The sequence below is a fragment of the Lichenostomus cassidix genome, chromosome 1Ab, assembly GCF_008360975.1.
Source record: "Lichenostomus cassidix isolate B80296 chromosome 1Ab, HeHo_3.0, whole genome shotgun sequence".
Lineage (NCBI taxonomy): Eukaryota > Metazoa > Chordata > Aves > Passeriformes > Meliphagidae > Lichenostomus > Lichenostomus cassidix.
The window spans coordinates 2,353,303-2,368,175 of NC_139481.1; the positions used below are offsets into that span (position 1 = coordinate 2,353,303).

The window sequence follows — 14,873 nt, forward strand, 5'->3', positions numbered from 1 at the left end:
GTGCTGACTTGTTTTAATCTCAGAAACAAGTGACAAGAAGCATCAATGTGCCCTGTATTCTTTGGAATCCACATCAACATATAATTAGAAGACCATCTGTTCTCACAGAATTTAACCACCCAAGGTAGCTGGTACCTGATCATTTGATAAGAAGGATCAAAAAAATCCATGGAGTGAATGTCAAGCATACTGTGTCACGTGGAAGGCTGCATCTGTGAAATGATTTAGACAAAGACTCTTCAGTGAAGTGTCTGCTCCTCCACAGTGCTGCTCACGAGAACACAATGGCACAGGATGTATTGGCCAGGAAAAAATGCAACCACACTGAGCTTTGATACAGATACCAGAGAGGCTTAGTTAATTTTGGACTACCATTCATTACTTGCTTGTTTTTCCAAAGCTAGGCTGAAGAGAGAAGATGCAGGAGAGGATACCATTGCAGAAACAGAACCTGTTACAAGGCAGATATCATACAGGAGCTGGCATTAAACAAAGCACCTTGAAGTAAAATCTATTCTCCACCTGTCTGCTATATTTGCAAAGCATTGAAAGATATCTTTTTATTGGACAGCTGATCTCCATCCCTTCCTTCCTCCCTCAATCAAAAGTGTATTTTCATTGTGCTACACATTAAATTCAAAAAGTCATCACCCCATGACCTGATCTTATTTTGCATGTTTGCAATGAACTGCCCAATGTTGTTAGAAAACCATACACTGCCTTGAAATTCCTTTTGATGGGGTAGAATCAAACTGTGGAAGAACCATCTCCAACCAGTTGCTCACCCTTGTTGACTTAAACTATTTATTTTCCAAAATAGTGATAAAGCTAATTAGATTTTAAAAGCAATCCTTACAGGAACTGCAAGCAGCACAGAACAGCAAGGACTAACTACATTTTTCTCTCTGTTTCAAGAGGATCCTGGATCAGTAACCCCAACCCAGGGAAGAGCAAAAGCAGCCCACTGCTAACACACTTTAATCATTTAAATACCAACAGGAATAACAAGTAGTCCATAAATTAATTTTAAAACCTTGTATATAGCTCAACAAACAGCTTAAAAGCAACAAGCATCAAGCTCTTTAGGTTTACTGATGATTGCACATTACTTAGCATTCCAGTTTACAAACGAAGATGCTAAAATTAAACTGAAGAAGGCAGTCACATGGTATTTATTCCTGTAACTGTTATGTATAAGTTTAACTCCTCTGATTTCTAAAGCAATGATCACTAGAAAAAGCCTTAACCGTGTTCTGTGCCTGTATTTAGCCATCTGATCACACTCATTTTGGGGACCACATATGCAATACAAAACTATTTTATGCTTTTGAGGGGTTTGGGTTAGTGGGAGTTTTTTTGGGGGTGTAGTTTGTTTGGGGTGTTATGGGTTGTTTTTTCTTTAATACAATCTCTTCCTAGGGTGAATCAACAAGAAGGCTTTCTTAATGGAGGTCAACTGACAAAAAGTCAAATTATAATGAGATTTCTTCAAATAGTGATCTAGATATTTATAAAAGATCCTTCCTTTCTTTTCTTTGTGGTTTAAATGTCAATACTGACTTAGCAATGGCAAAACATGATGTATATTGGAATGCCCCAATTTCTCCCAAACAGTAAAGAAGTTTGCACTGTTTAATCCAAGGTTATTAACAGGAAAAAAAAAAATGTAAAGTACTCTCAGGATAAATAAAGGAAAGCAGAAAACAGACTATTTAATATTCTTTGGAAGCAAAACCATCACCACATCAAGGAGGGATTTTTGTGATTGAAGATCTCTAAGTTCCAATGGCACTTTGCAAAACCTTGATGGTTGCTACCTGCTTCTCAAGGCTGCCAATAATAACCAAACAGCCCTTTCTGCTTCCCACTCCAAGGTACTGCTACTGCAAGCACTAAACAAATCACTTAGATGTAACAACTGCTATCACCACAGAAGGAAACGAAATACACTTTGTCCTTGTATTTTTTTCCACTACAGATGGTGACTCTGACCTTTCCAAGAGAACCCAATATCAATCTGAAAATACTAAGCAAAAACATAATTATGTAGACCTTGTGGGTTATGAAACTAAGTTTTGCTGAAAAGACTTTCTTTTCAAGGTCTACTGATAGCTGTCTTCAGACAAAAATTGAAGATGCTATTATGACCCACTCCATTTAGCAGATGCAGCCATTTTTCCATGTGTTCAAGAGATGATGTCAAAAATTATAAGGAAGAACTACAAAGAATTATACATTCAAAAGAAAAAAAAGTATAAACCTCAATAGCTATGTTACCTGCAGACAAACAGTTGTAATCTGATTTCTGTCGAGAATCGCAAATCACCACAAATCATCATTACTGAAAACACTGCTATTTCATTGTGTCCACTAAACACAAGTGTATACAGAAAATTAATTCAAAGGAGTTGGATACTGGAACATCTAGAGCACTACCCAAGTTTATTCCCTTATTCCCCTCCTGCGAGCTGAGCCTAAAGAGTCATTTGACAATGTTTTTCTCTTCCATTACTACATCAGTTAGCTGGCATGGCTGCTCTTTATGAGTTATCCAACTCATTAACCACTTTCAGAGTACAGAAATGTCCCCCTCTAAACTGTTTTAGTCTCTAGTTCTTATCTCAGAACACAGACACCTATATACAAATATTTATCCAAAATACAAAAGTTTCTGTCTCACTAACGTCTTAAGCATTAAATGGACTGTAAATGGGATCTTAGAAAATCTACTTTGCTGAAAAAAACCTGTTCTTTCCAATTTACAGGTTAGTCACAGCAGCCCACTCTGCTGATCATCTTCAAATCTCTGAGGCTTCCTCATATGACCAAACTCAAAAGTGTTTAAAAAAAGCTCTATTTCAGTTTTTGGCCCTGGAAACATACATGAGGATTGACATAAGTATTATCAGCACAAATACAATCTTTTTTCCATGGACTGGCAGTCTAATATCTGAACAATCTCAACACATATCAGAGAAAGAATTATAGCAGGAAGAGTCTGCTCAAAGTTCTGCAGAATTTAAAGTAATCCATGCTCCAGCTTAACAGCAAAAAAGCACAGTTAAACCACTGAGTTCAACAGCACCACTGACGTCACGTTTTATTACAAACTGCTTTTAAGTTGGTAGTATTCCCCTCGTATGTTTAATGGATCAAGTAGAGAGCAGCTGCTCAGCCTATGCTGCAGCTCAAAGCAACCCAAGGTAGTAGATCCTAGCTGGAGGGGAACCATGGGACAAAAGGAGCCTTGGGAATACAGATAAGCACATAATGGCTAGTTTTATTTCCTACAGAATTGGAAAAAGACAGAACACATGGTGTTCTCTGGGGTGATCACATGATGATTTTTGAGGTTGCTACAAAGTGCTGCAACTTGATAAATGCTTCAGATACCAAGCACTCTTGAGGAGGTGGTTTTGAGTTACTCTAAAAGAGAATTGAATTATAATTTCATGCTGCAACTGGGGAAAGACAGAAGGAACCTTAAAGCTGGCAGCATTCTGGAGAGCCAACAGGCATCTGCAACTGAAGGAACTATTTAAGTGCAATGCTCTGGCATACAGGGAATGCTTTAAGCAATGCCTATGGAACCACATATTGCACAATTAAACACCCATAATGGAAGAAAGCTTAGTTTTCTATAGCTAATAACTAACTCAGGAATGGGGCTAGCAATATAATGGCACAGCACTAAGACACACCAAATCTTTTTACATACATAATTGAAAAATAATTACATCAATGGAGAAGTGACAATGAAACTGATTTTCAGAGAAAGAATCTACTTATTAGAAGCCCAGCCAGTCTCTTAACAGCAGCACTCAAAGCATTTAAGAGGTTAACACATGGACAACTACATTTTAAAATAAGTGAGATGCTCATTACACACTACCAAGAAATGGAAAGCACTTCTGACTCTGGAGAAATGCTGGAGTAAATCCATCACACTTCTCCATCACAACAAAGTACAACGTTCTTCAAGTGCTTACCCCAAGCAAGGTGAAATTCCTTTCAGAAATATTTTCTTGGTTAAACTCTCTGACTCAGACATCCAAAGTCTCTAACCACAAAAAGACCACAGAAATGCATCAAAGTAAAAAGATGTTTTCAGCAGTACCACACTATTTTAGCTGAAACATAAATCTGATCTTAGAAGTAGATCAGTCGAATGTGGGAAATTTCAATGCAGGGTGTTAGATATCAAATTTGCATTGCACTACTTATTTTAAGACACAATCACCTGGTCGTAAGCAAGTTTCAACTGAGAGGAATTCCTCTGTCCTTGAGTTTCACATCACCCCACCACTCCCCAGTTTTTAGGCAAATTGTTTCTGTCATGGTGCAAAACATACTCACTGTTTTTCCTTTCCTCTTCTGGCTTCTGATGAAGAGGTTTCCAGGGAAACTTAAAACCACACACACTAAAAAAAATTATTTTTTAATTCAGAAAAGTACAGCTCCCACTAGAGCATGCTGAGGAGAGCAATACCATGCCAAAACCAAGCTCCTGTTTACTGGTTTCATCAACTCCTCCTTGAATATGCATGGGTTTGCATAACTGAGCAATCATCTGCACTCTCCTCTTGGCTTCTTGCAAAGAATGATTGGTTAACTAATGCACACTGCACTGAAAACTGTCATGTTTCTGCAACAATCTGTGTTAGCTACAGGAATACTTCCCATGTTTGGTTTTGAGCTCTTCAAAGTGAGATGTCAATGACATTCCCCATTTAGGAAAAGAAAGGATTTTCTGTCTCTTCAAGATCAGTAACAAAGGATGAAAATAAAGCTCAGCATATGCTCCACTCACCAGCTGTAGCATTTGCTCAGAGTGGCTGATGAATAGAGCTGTGCTGCACCACATCTGGGGAAAAGAGCACAGCTGGGCAAGACCAAAGCACTCCCCAGCCAGGGGAGAGCTAGATAAACCGCATTTACTCACAGAAGGTGGAGGCAGCAATCAACCAGAGCTCACGTTTTCAGTACTTTTAACAACTCCCAAAACCAAGGGGCAATTCAATCACCCAAGCTGAGGTGACAAGAGGAGCAATAAAATCAGGGACGATCAACTGTGTGCAGGAGAATAAAGAGCCATGACCACAGGAAAGAGATTGAGATGACTATCAGATAATGGCATGAGTCAGCCAGCATCTTGGCTCCGTGAGTTTGAGTCAGTTTTTAACAATACAACTGCTCTGAGATAAACTTCATATATAAAGCACAAGTACTGCACGTGCAAGAAGTCTTTATTAAAAGTGATGCACTAAAATACTCCTATTAGAATCTAAAACTCCAGTTCCTGCAATTATATTGGAACTCATTTTAGAAGGAGGCTGAAGGGGTAATGAAGATATTTTACTGGTTCCCCAACAGATCTGAGAAATTCCTTATTCAGAGTCTAAACAGAAAAGTCTGTTTAATTACAGAAAATCCTATTAAACTGATCTTCCACACAAAGGGCTGAAGTGACCAACTCCAAAAGGCTGCAGAAGACACAATGAATTCAGAATTTAATTAGAACACACTGTTAGCTAACTATAATCTATTAATTAGCATTCTTAGTTTTTATAGCTCAATGCAATAATACCCCTTTACTTTTAAATTGCACCCTTCTTTTTTTTGGACCAAAGTTATACAATTCTACCAGTGTGGTAGTAATTACAGTGATTGCCTAGAGAACAGCAACCTAGAAATATCTGTAAATGTTTAATTAGAGGATAAAGGAAAGACAAGAAAAAAAAATCTAAGGTAGAGGAATCACTGTTCTTAACATATTCATATTTAGTAATTGCTTAATCCATTCTAAACCATACATTCATTCAATTTTTCTTGAAATATTTCCAAAGCAGCCTCAAATGTCAAAACTGATTTCAGAAAAGATGTTATTGTATTCCAAGACACTCTCTTCAATATGAAAACAGGGCTAAAAATGAAAAGAATTTGGGAATTAAAAGACTTACCTGCAACTGAAATACACAGAACACCAGAAACTTGAGTGATTGGTAGTCAAGTTATTTGTTATGCTGGCACTGTACCATTATAACTAAAATTTTCATTACATTACTCCTTCTAAAGAAACCCTACCTTTGCAATAAAAAATAAGTTGTGCATTCTGCATCTCGGAGAATGATTCAAGAAGCACAAAAATATTAATTATCAACAGAATAAATACTTTCAAAAAGAAAATGGGAGCTAACCATCAGTCCTAGGGGAAAAAACTCACATGACACCCAAGGAAAAATGAGCACTAAAAGTGGTTTACAAGTCTGACAAAAAACATTTAAACACAGGCTTGCAAATTGAAAACACATCTGACCCCCAGCAACTAGCCAAGAAAAGCACCAATCTAATTTAGCTGCTTAAATGTGACATGCAAGTTTATTAAAATCATTTAATCACGCTACCATGGTACCACACTACCACAGCAGTGACATCAGATGACAAACCTGGTTTTCTTCTTGCAAAACTCTATACTGCTCCTTCCAAATGGTGATTTTTGAAGCTTCGTCTTTCCTCAGAGCTCTCTCCTTTTTTAGCTCAGGACTCCAGAAGGTCTTGATGCTGTTCATAGAAGAACTCAGCTTGCTTTCTTTCACCTCCACATCCTTGCGAAGCAGATCGTTTTCCCTCAGCACCTCTTTGAGTTGTGTCTGCAGATCCATGATGGTGTTATCCCTGGCCTGGCGCAGCGAGTGAGGCACGGTGGATGCCATGCTCACCGGGGGGAGGTGATGCTCTCCAAAAGCAATTGTATCACTGGCAACTCCACTGGTGGCGATGTTAGGGCTGCTGCCCATCGCAGTCATCCTAACACCGTAAGGCAGCCTCCCCCCCGAGCGGCCCAACGTCATGGTGCTTTTCGGGGTGTCTGCACCCACGTTCTCATGGTCACTTAGGTACATAGGGCCAGACGTAGCATAGGCAGCATTCAAGGACTGAATGTTTTCCATGGAAAGGGTTTTCCCACTGCCACCCGCAGTACTGCTCCCCGAGCTGCCCCCCGTGCTGTTGGTTCTGCGGTGGCCCAGGCGGGGCGAGCGCGGCAGCCGCGGGGAGCGCCCTGGGCTCTGGCTGCTGGGCTCCACCTTGCCCACCGAACGAGCACTTCCATACATGACTGAGCTGGTGGTGTGAGGCAATCAGATAGGCAAAAAAATCAGGAATGGGAGAATTCCTGTGAAGCTCTTCAATGGTTGTAAGTCAACTTAAGGCCAATCACGACTGGTGACAGATCCGGTGGTCCATCTTTGAAGTCACGTGCTCACGATGTTCAGGATCATATCTGCATCAATAAGAATAATATATTAAAAGCTGTATCAATAAGAATAACACTTCAAATACCTAGTTCATCACCAAAACAGATAAACTATGATAGAACAGAGTATATTCTATTAGAATAAAGTACACTCTACTAGAATAAAGTATATTCCACTACCTTTTTACTTCTCCAGTATTTTTCAATTCGTGCTAACAAACAAAGCCATATTTTATCAAAACCCTAATCTTTACACTCAAAAAAGAACTTCTATTCTTGCTTTTCTATTGCTATATTATCATAATAAAGGGGGAGGGAAGAGAGAACCAATCAATCTTCAAGCCATAATTTTGTTGGTCATGATGAAACCATCTAAATATTTTTTTCCTATTTCTAACTGGCCCCAATGCTTTACCTGTTACCTTTCTGAGGGTGGAGGGACCATGAAATATTATTGCAAAAAATTCTGGAAAAGGGTAGAAAGAAAAAAGTAAAATTATGAAGCTAAAGCATTTTTCCTTCAGGAATAAAAAAATCAGCATAGGAAAACATACAACAAGAAATAGTTTTAGAATGTTTAGTTTAACCTTTAATTTTAAATGGAAAGCAAGATCAGGGTAAGAGCATTTTGTCATTTTCACACAATTTCACAGAAGACACAATGGCATGAGTAATTTTACAGAGCTTATGGATTTGATAGTACTTTGTGAGCAGCTCTCAAGATGTTCAAGTGCTCACTCTTTTTTAAATGACAAGAAAAGCTAGCAACAACATCACGATGGAATATTTTAGAGCACATAAGTAGAGGAGAACAGGCCAAGGAAAACCAGCCACCAGCATTAATTGAAATTATCTACCAAAGCAACACCCATAGATATATTTTTAATACAAGTCACATTTATTCTATCACAACTACATAGCCTTATGCAAAACAGTACAGAAATATAAACCATATAACAAAGTCTACAGTGTTCCACTGAAGTTGCTTCAATAAGCAAGACACTGTGCCTCAGATCTGGAAGAAAAACACTTCTTCCAAACAGAAAGGCTATTTCAGACTAGCCTCACTGTCTGAGATATCAAAATGCTAAAAATGCTGCTGTGACACCACTTGAGCACTCAAAACAAGTCAGATATGATTTCTTAGACACTACATGAAGTACATTCCACCGAGAGCTTGCATTCATTAGGATTCTCTTGAAAATTAATCCAAATCACAGCACTTAATTCATTTGCTAAAAACTCACCACAGTAAATCAGGGCAAACACTCATTAACAGCTTTAGATGAGTTTAACTTGAACCAAATGATTAGACTTATATGCATTTCAGTTAAAGAACTTGACCCCAAAACCACTGAGTTTAAAAGCAGCTAGAAGTAAATCACTGCTGCACTCAGAAGTATCACCTGGTAAAGTCCTAAACACACCTGAGGAGCTCAAAAGTTTTTAAATAATTTCTAATTAGTTCCTCACCCTCAGAAGCAGACATTAATACAATTCACACAAGGAAAAACATCCTTCATCCTGGAAACAGCAAAGCCAGGGAAGTGACCAAAAAAAAAAAAAAAAGAACATTTTCTTTTTCACAGTACCAATTAATCAAGAAGAAGAAAGAATTCTAGTTTCCTCCCAGAGCCCATGCAAAAGTAAATAGAAGATTTCTTTCAGACAACATTATAATCAGAAAAATTAGTTTTCCAATATTCTGACCCACACAAGCATTTTACTGGGAATCTCACAAGTGTCTCTCTTATCTTCCATGAGGCCAACATGCAGCACTGTTACTATTTTCCTCTTCTCCTGAGACTCTAAATTTAGTCACAAATAAATCATCCCTTAACCTTACAAGATGGTGGTAACCACAAGGAGCACTGTCCAACTGTGAATATACTAACCATCTTCCTTTGCATATTTGCCTGTAGATTTCAATAATCTTTGGGTTTTCTGCCAATATAGGAACCCTAACCCAAGATAAAAAAACCCCACCAAAAACTCTAAACATAAAGGGCTTTAAAAAATGAAACAGCTGAAGCCAGTGCTAAACCATTTTTCCTCAAGATAGCTTGTATAACTTTAAAATTATGAAACAAAATTCTCTTGTCTGCTGTTCATTAAGAGAACAAAAACTTCAAAGAGCATCCTATATGCAAGCCAAATAAAAAAAATTTTTAAAAAATCACATCACCCCAACTAAAAACTTTATATATACATTTGTATTTCTATATATTTAAATTGGCATAACACCTTTGCAAGCACAAAGACCTGACCTGCTTTAGTAGAAGATAGAAAATGCTATCCAGTGATTATGGAAAAATTAAAAGAAGGACTATCAGAAAAAGAATAGGTAAGAATTACACAATATTGTAGAAAAAGGTTTGGAAAAGGATGGTTATAAACACATTTTCTGTATTAAAATTTTAAAATAGGTAACAGCACATCCTACTTGAAGTGCCAGGTAAGAACAATGTCTTCTCAGATCACAGTGTCCAAAACCAAAAAGCTGGGAACTCCTGGATCAGGGCCTGGCATGCTGAAAGAACAGTAAAAATCCACCTGCACAACTTCATGCAGATTTACTTGTGAGGCAATTATGACATGAGAGAAGGCAGGAACAGAAACACGAGTCTTGTCAAAAGATCTGGTGGTTTTCAATACAAGAGTTGTATTGGGGTGCAGTAGAAATGTAAGAAATTCTGGGAAGATCAGATTAACATCAAACTTGAGTATAGAGAATCCAATAAAATGAGATGTGTTTAGCAGTGCTGTCACACTCAGCCCTACATCTAGTATTTGATGTGAACCAACAGCTCAAAGAGCAGGTGTTTCTGGCTACACTTGACAGAAAGCAGAAGATTGATTAAAACAAAGTTTTGTTAACCTCTGGAAGATCTCTCTGTCATACAAATTAATAATGCCTTTCATATCTCCCCCTGCTCCAGGACAAATACTAATACCACAGTAACTAATTCTAGGTAAGCAACCAATCAAATACAAACATACTGCAGAAATAGAGGGAAAAATCCAGCTTACATTTGTTAAAACAAAAAGAATTTTAGAGCAACTTCTGCTGCCTTCAGCATGTCCTCTGAATTTCTTTGCTGCAATTTCTGTTCAGGACTGAACTTCCTTGTCACACTGACTCCTGTCTGCACAAGGAAAGCTTTGAATGTCAGTTTTACAATAAAAGCAAAATCAGCCTTTACAAGAGGCATCTTAATTTGATAAAGGACTGCAGCAGACACATTAGACTTCATTAACAGAGGTAGCAATTGTTCCCATTTACATAATTCACACCCAAATATAAAGGCAAGTTAAGTATGACTAGATCACACAGCAGGTAGGAAAGGTGGAATTCCAAAAAAAAAAAAAAAAACCCCAAAAAAAAAAGCTTACATTCCAATAAAACCCTGCCAGGTATCTTTCCCCTGGAATCCAAACAGAGGGTATAATGACAGAATTTGTTAACCAAGAGAAAAAATGAATTCTTGTTACTTCCTAGTCCACATCCCAGTTACAAAACCTGTGGCTGTTACATTACTTTTTATATGAAGCGTGAAGCCTCTGTCTCTTAGGGCTATTTTGTAGATTTTAGGTTTGACTAGTTTTGGAAGGTAAGAAGGCTCACTACTTTTCATGTTAAATTAATTACTATTACAACAAGGAAGGAAGAAAGTTTACTTTGGAAACTGCAAGTTAGCCAAAGCTGGACACAAGGCAATGAACCCATGGAATTCAGGGTTGTTTATCAAAATGTCCTTGTGGCCTTGACAACAAGAAGGCAAAAAGGATGAATTAAATTAAGGCAGAAATAAGACAAAAAACCAAACTGTTCATATTAGGATTGATTCCTATTCCTAAAGAGCACATAAATAGATGCTGAAGCACTGCCATCTGTTTATATCCAATCCTTTTTAAAAGCTGGGGGGATGGTGGTAGTGGTGGTGTTTGGTTTGTATTTTTTAAATTAAGTTCACCTACTTGCACATCTGCCAGGTTCACTGCATGGAACAGAGCCTTTGTTCTTTGTTCCCAACACAAGATGTGAATTGATACATTCTCCCCCATATATACAGAGAGAAATCTTCCCAGAAAAGCATCTCAAAAATCCCCAACGATCTTCAGGTGACTCTGACATACTAAAAAAATATGTTTTGCAACAGGCAGGTCATCAACCCTGACCCTAACAGTTTTAGGGGGAAAAAACAGCATTCATTTGTCAAGGGAGTGTTTTGTTTCTAAACATAAAATGCCATTCCTGTTAAACACTTTTTACATTTGAAAGGTTAGCATAAATGGCACCCATACACCTTAAGTCACCACAGAATATGGAAACATCTTGATTCCCTGTCCTTTTTAGATGCCATTCTGTTTCCCATTCCTATAAGGTATCCCATACAGAAAACACTACCTGTGAGCCTGTAAATGAGAGAGCCAGAAACAGTTAATTTGTCTCCCACAAGTACACAATTCCTTTCATGGGATCTACTTACTCAACAAGAAGACATAAGACAGAACATGCTCTGTTCTACACTACAGCACTTTCTTTGCAAAAGCAGTTTTAACAGACATCAAGTTTTGATTTTTATAATATCCTCAAGTCTTGATATCAGCATAAAGGGTCTGCTGTCACCACCACAGCTCCATTCCTTTCTATCTCCTTTCCCCACAAACAAGACCACAAAAAAAAGGCTTACTATTATTATAATAAATACATTGACCTTTCTCAATTACTGCTTCTTGCCTGGATTTACCAGACTGGACCCCCACAGTCCCTCCCTTTCCTACCTTCTTAATACTGACTTGCACAAAGAGTCTGGATGGGTCATCAGGATTTCTTTTGTGCAATGATTGGACAAATAATTGTAAGTCTCTAAATTTAAAGCAGATGTGAAAAAAAAAAAACATGCACCTTTTAAGGCAAAATACAAAATGTAACAGGTGTCAGAACTTCAACATATCACATTATAGGTTTAGTTCTAGTATTTAAAAAGCCACGTGCATCCCTCCATATTTACATTTCTGATCAAAACAAACTCAGCTAAAACAAGCCAGACCCTCTAAATATAACACAATTCTACAGTGGCTTAGCCAGGTAAGTGTGGCAACAAAACTCTCACCCAAGAGAGGTTTTCAGGGGAACAGGCTTGAAAGTAGAGAGGGGTGAGGGGAGGAGGGATAACAATAGGAGAGTATCCTGCTTCACAAAATAAGGAATAGCAGCAAGGAACTCACACACTGGTTACAATAGCATGGTGAAATATTTCTATTCATACAGCAGCACTTAACTCCCACCAGGAACTGTGAAAGCAGCAGATTCACAAAAAAAAAAAAAAAAAAAAAGAAAAGAAAAGTAAAAGTCCACTAAATACCAAAACCCCCTCAAATAACCAGCCAGGGTTCCTTTCATCACCAAGATCTGCAATTCAATAAAAGAGAACAAGCCAGGTAAATACCAAACCTGCTTTATTACTAGTCAGGCCATTAGCCACATACTACAAATGAAAAGTTACGTGAACAGAATCTCAAAAAAAGCTCGTGACAGGATCAAAAAGAACACTAAAAATTATGAAAAACATGCTGCTTTAACATAGCCCAGAGAGGAGGGTTTTTTTCAGTTTAGGCTTCTGCTAACATCCCAGCAGTGATTTAATTACAGCTAAACTGGTTTCCCAGAAGTGGTGGAAGAAGTTCAAATTATATGGGCTACTATGATAAACTCACATTTCATTCATCAGATCCCAACCTTCTCCTAGCTGCAGCCCCTCTTGCAGCTTGATGGATTCAGAGAATTCCAAATTTCTGGATGATATAGTAGTCATAGACTTGACTATTCCAGGGACTGCTGTTCTGTGATAAAGTTCTGAACTACATTCAGCACAGATATTAACTAAATTTCATTAATGCTTTCATTACTGAAAAACATCACCTATTTTACTACCAGCTCTAGTCACAGCAACACGAGCAAGCTGGTGATTTCTCTCTTCCCATCCTATCCGAAATGGCTCAGAGGGTGCTGACTCACAACTGACCCCGAATTGGGGCACACATCGGAGCTGCTGCTGCTTCCAACACAAACTCCACCAACGTGTCAGGCTGTAGCTCAGGAGGAGATGTGTGTTCAGCCACCTACGGCTGCAGACGCAATAATCTCAGGGAGCAAAGGAGGGCAGGCAGCTGGTGGAGGTTACTGCTGCAGACATCCTTGCCCAGCTGGCCATTGTTTGAGAATTACAACCCCACGGCCAAAGCAGACAACTTTCCGGGATTACAGCCTGTTGGATTGGAGGTAGCACGTTATCCAGCTACAACCACCCTGCATGCTTGAACGTGGCCCCCAAAACGTGCTTGGACAAAACCGCAAAACGCACATTTTTCTTCAGAACAATTCTATTTTTATCCATTCGCTTTCATTCTTTCGGCTCCTGTACTCCTTCCCAGCACCACCAGCACCTCCATAGGTGTTTTTTATACCTTCCCATCTCCCAGTCTCTCCCATTTTCAGTGAGGCTTTACTTTAAACCATTTCACACCAGCACAAACCATAACACCAACTTCCACGGCGCATCCAGCTAAAATAAATCGTGTGCTTCCTAACTAACCTTCAGAGCTCACAGTACAGACCAGACAGATGTGGGAGGGCAGCAATTCCTGACACAGGCTTCAGGATGGCAGCAGTTCCACAAACAAAGCACCGTGTCAGCTGACGCTGCTCCGTAGTAGATGCAATAAAATACACCAAACGTGACCGTTCGGCGCTCACAGAAAACATAAAAAACCCGACACCGCCACAAGGTCTGGGCAGAAAGACAGCGCTCACCATTACCTCAGATGAGGTGACTAAGACAACAAAAGCGTGCGCTTCCCAAGGACAGAGCGACTGAGGAGGGGCGGAAAAGCACGGCCGGGAGGGCGAACGGGCAGAGCGGCAATGACCGCCTGCGAGGCACGGCCGAACCCCACCCGGCCCGAGCGGTGCCCGGCAGGACGCGGGCCGACGGGCGATGTGCCGCCCCGCCGCGCTGCCGGGGCCGGAGCAGCCCGCCCGCCCCGCCCCGGGCGGTGACAGCGTGAGGGGCCCGGCGGGGCGAGGCCCCGACCCCCCCGGCCGCCCCTCCCTCAGCGCGGCCGCAGCAGCGCACCGCCGTGAGGAGCCGCCCGCGGGCCCGGACCCACCTGCGCGGCAGCTCCGCGCCCGCAGCCCTCGCCGCCGCCGGACCGTGCCCGGCCGCCGCAGCCCCTGCCCAGCGCGGCGCTGCTCCCGCAGCTACCGGCGCCCGCAGGCCCCGCCCCGCCCCGGGCTCCCCCCAGCGGACGGCAAGGCGCGTTAACCCGACCCCCCCCGCCCCGAGCGCGGCCCCTCACCTGCCTGTCAGCCCGCGGCGAGGGGACGGCAGGGGACGGGCGGCGGCGGCCGCGCCGAGCTCGGGTCGGGTCCGGTCCGCCCGGCTGCGCTGCGCTCCCGCCGCTGCTCCTCCGCCGCTCCCTCCCGCGCCCCCGGCGCGAGAAACGCGCAAACCCCGCCCCCCGCCGCCGCCACGCCCCGCCCACGGTGCGCGCGCTCGCCGCGCCGGGCTTCCCTGTGCCCTCCCCGCGCGCGCGGGGGGCGTGGCTCTAAGCT

General features: G+C 41.0%; 1 protein-coding gene across 11 annotated transcripts in view; it reads right to left on the reverse strand.

Moving 5' to 3' along the window:
• The window catches only part of ERC1 (ELKS/RAB6-interacting/CAST family member 1), a 189,955-nt gene extending 175,172 nt beyond the window's left edge, over positions 1 to 14,783 (reverse strand). For 8 of the 11 annotated variants that reach the window (XM_085049389.1, XM_085049393.1, XM_085049387.1 and 5 more), the window contains exons 1-2: positions 14,618 to 14,783; positions 6,447 to 7,282 (exon numbers count right to left, since the gene is read on the reverse strand). In XM_085049389.1, the coding sequence (XP_084905515.1) occupies positions 6,447 to 7,115 (669 nt within the window). In that variant the 5' untranslated portion in view covers positions 7,116 to 7,282; positions 14,618 to 14,783. Of the gene's footprint in view, positions 1 to 6,446; positions 7,283 to 14,078; positions 14,271 to 14,428; positions 14,526 to 14,617 lie in introns of those variants that run through there. The other 3 variants (XM_085049384.1, XM_085049383.1, XM_085049385.1) reach the window with 3 other exon arrangements.
• Between the last annotated feature and the right edge of the window lie 90 nt (positions 14,784 to 14,873).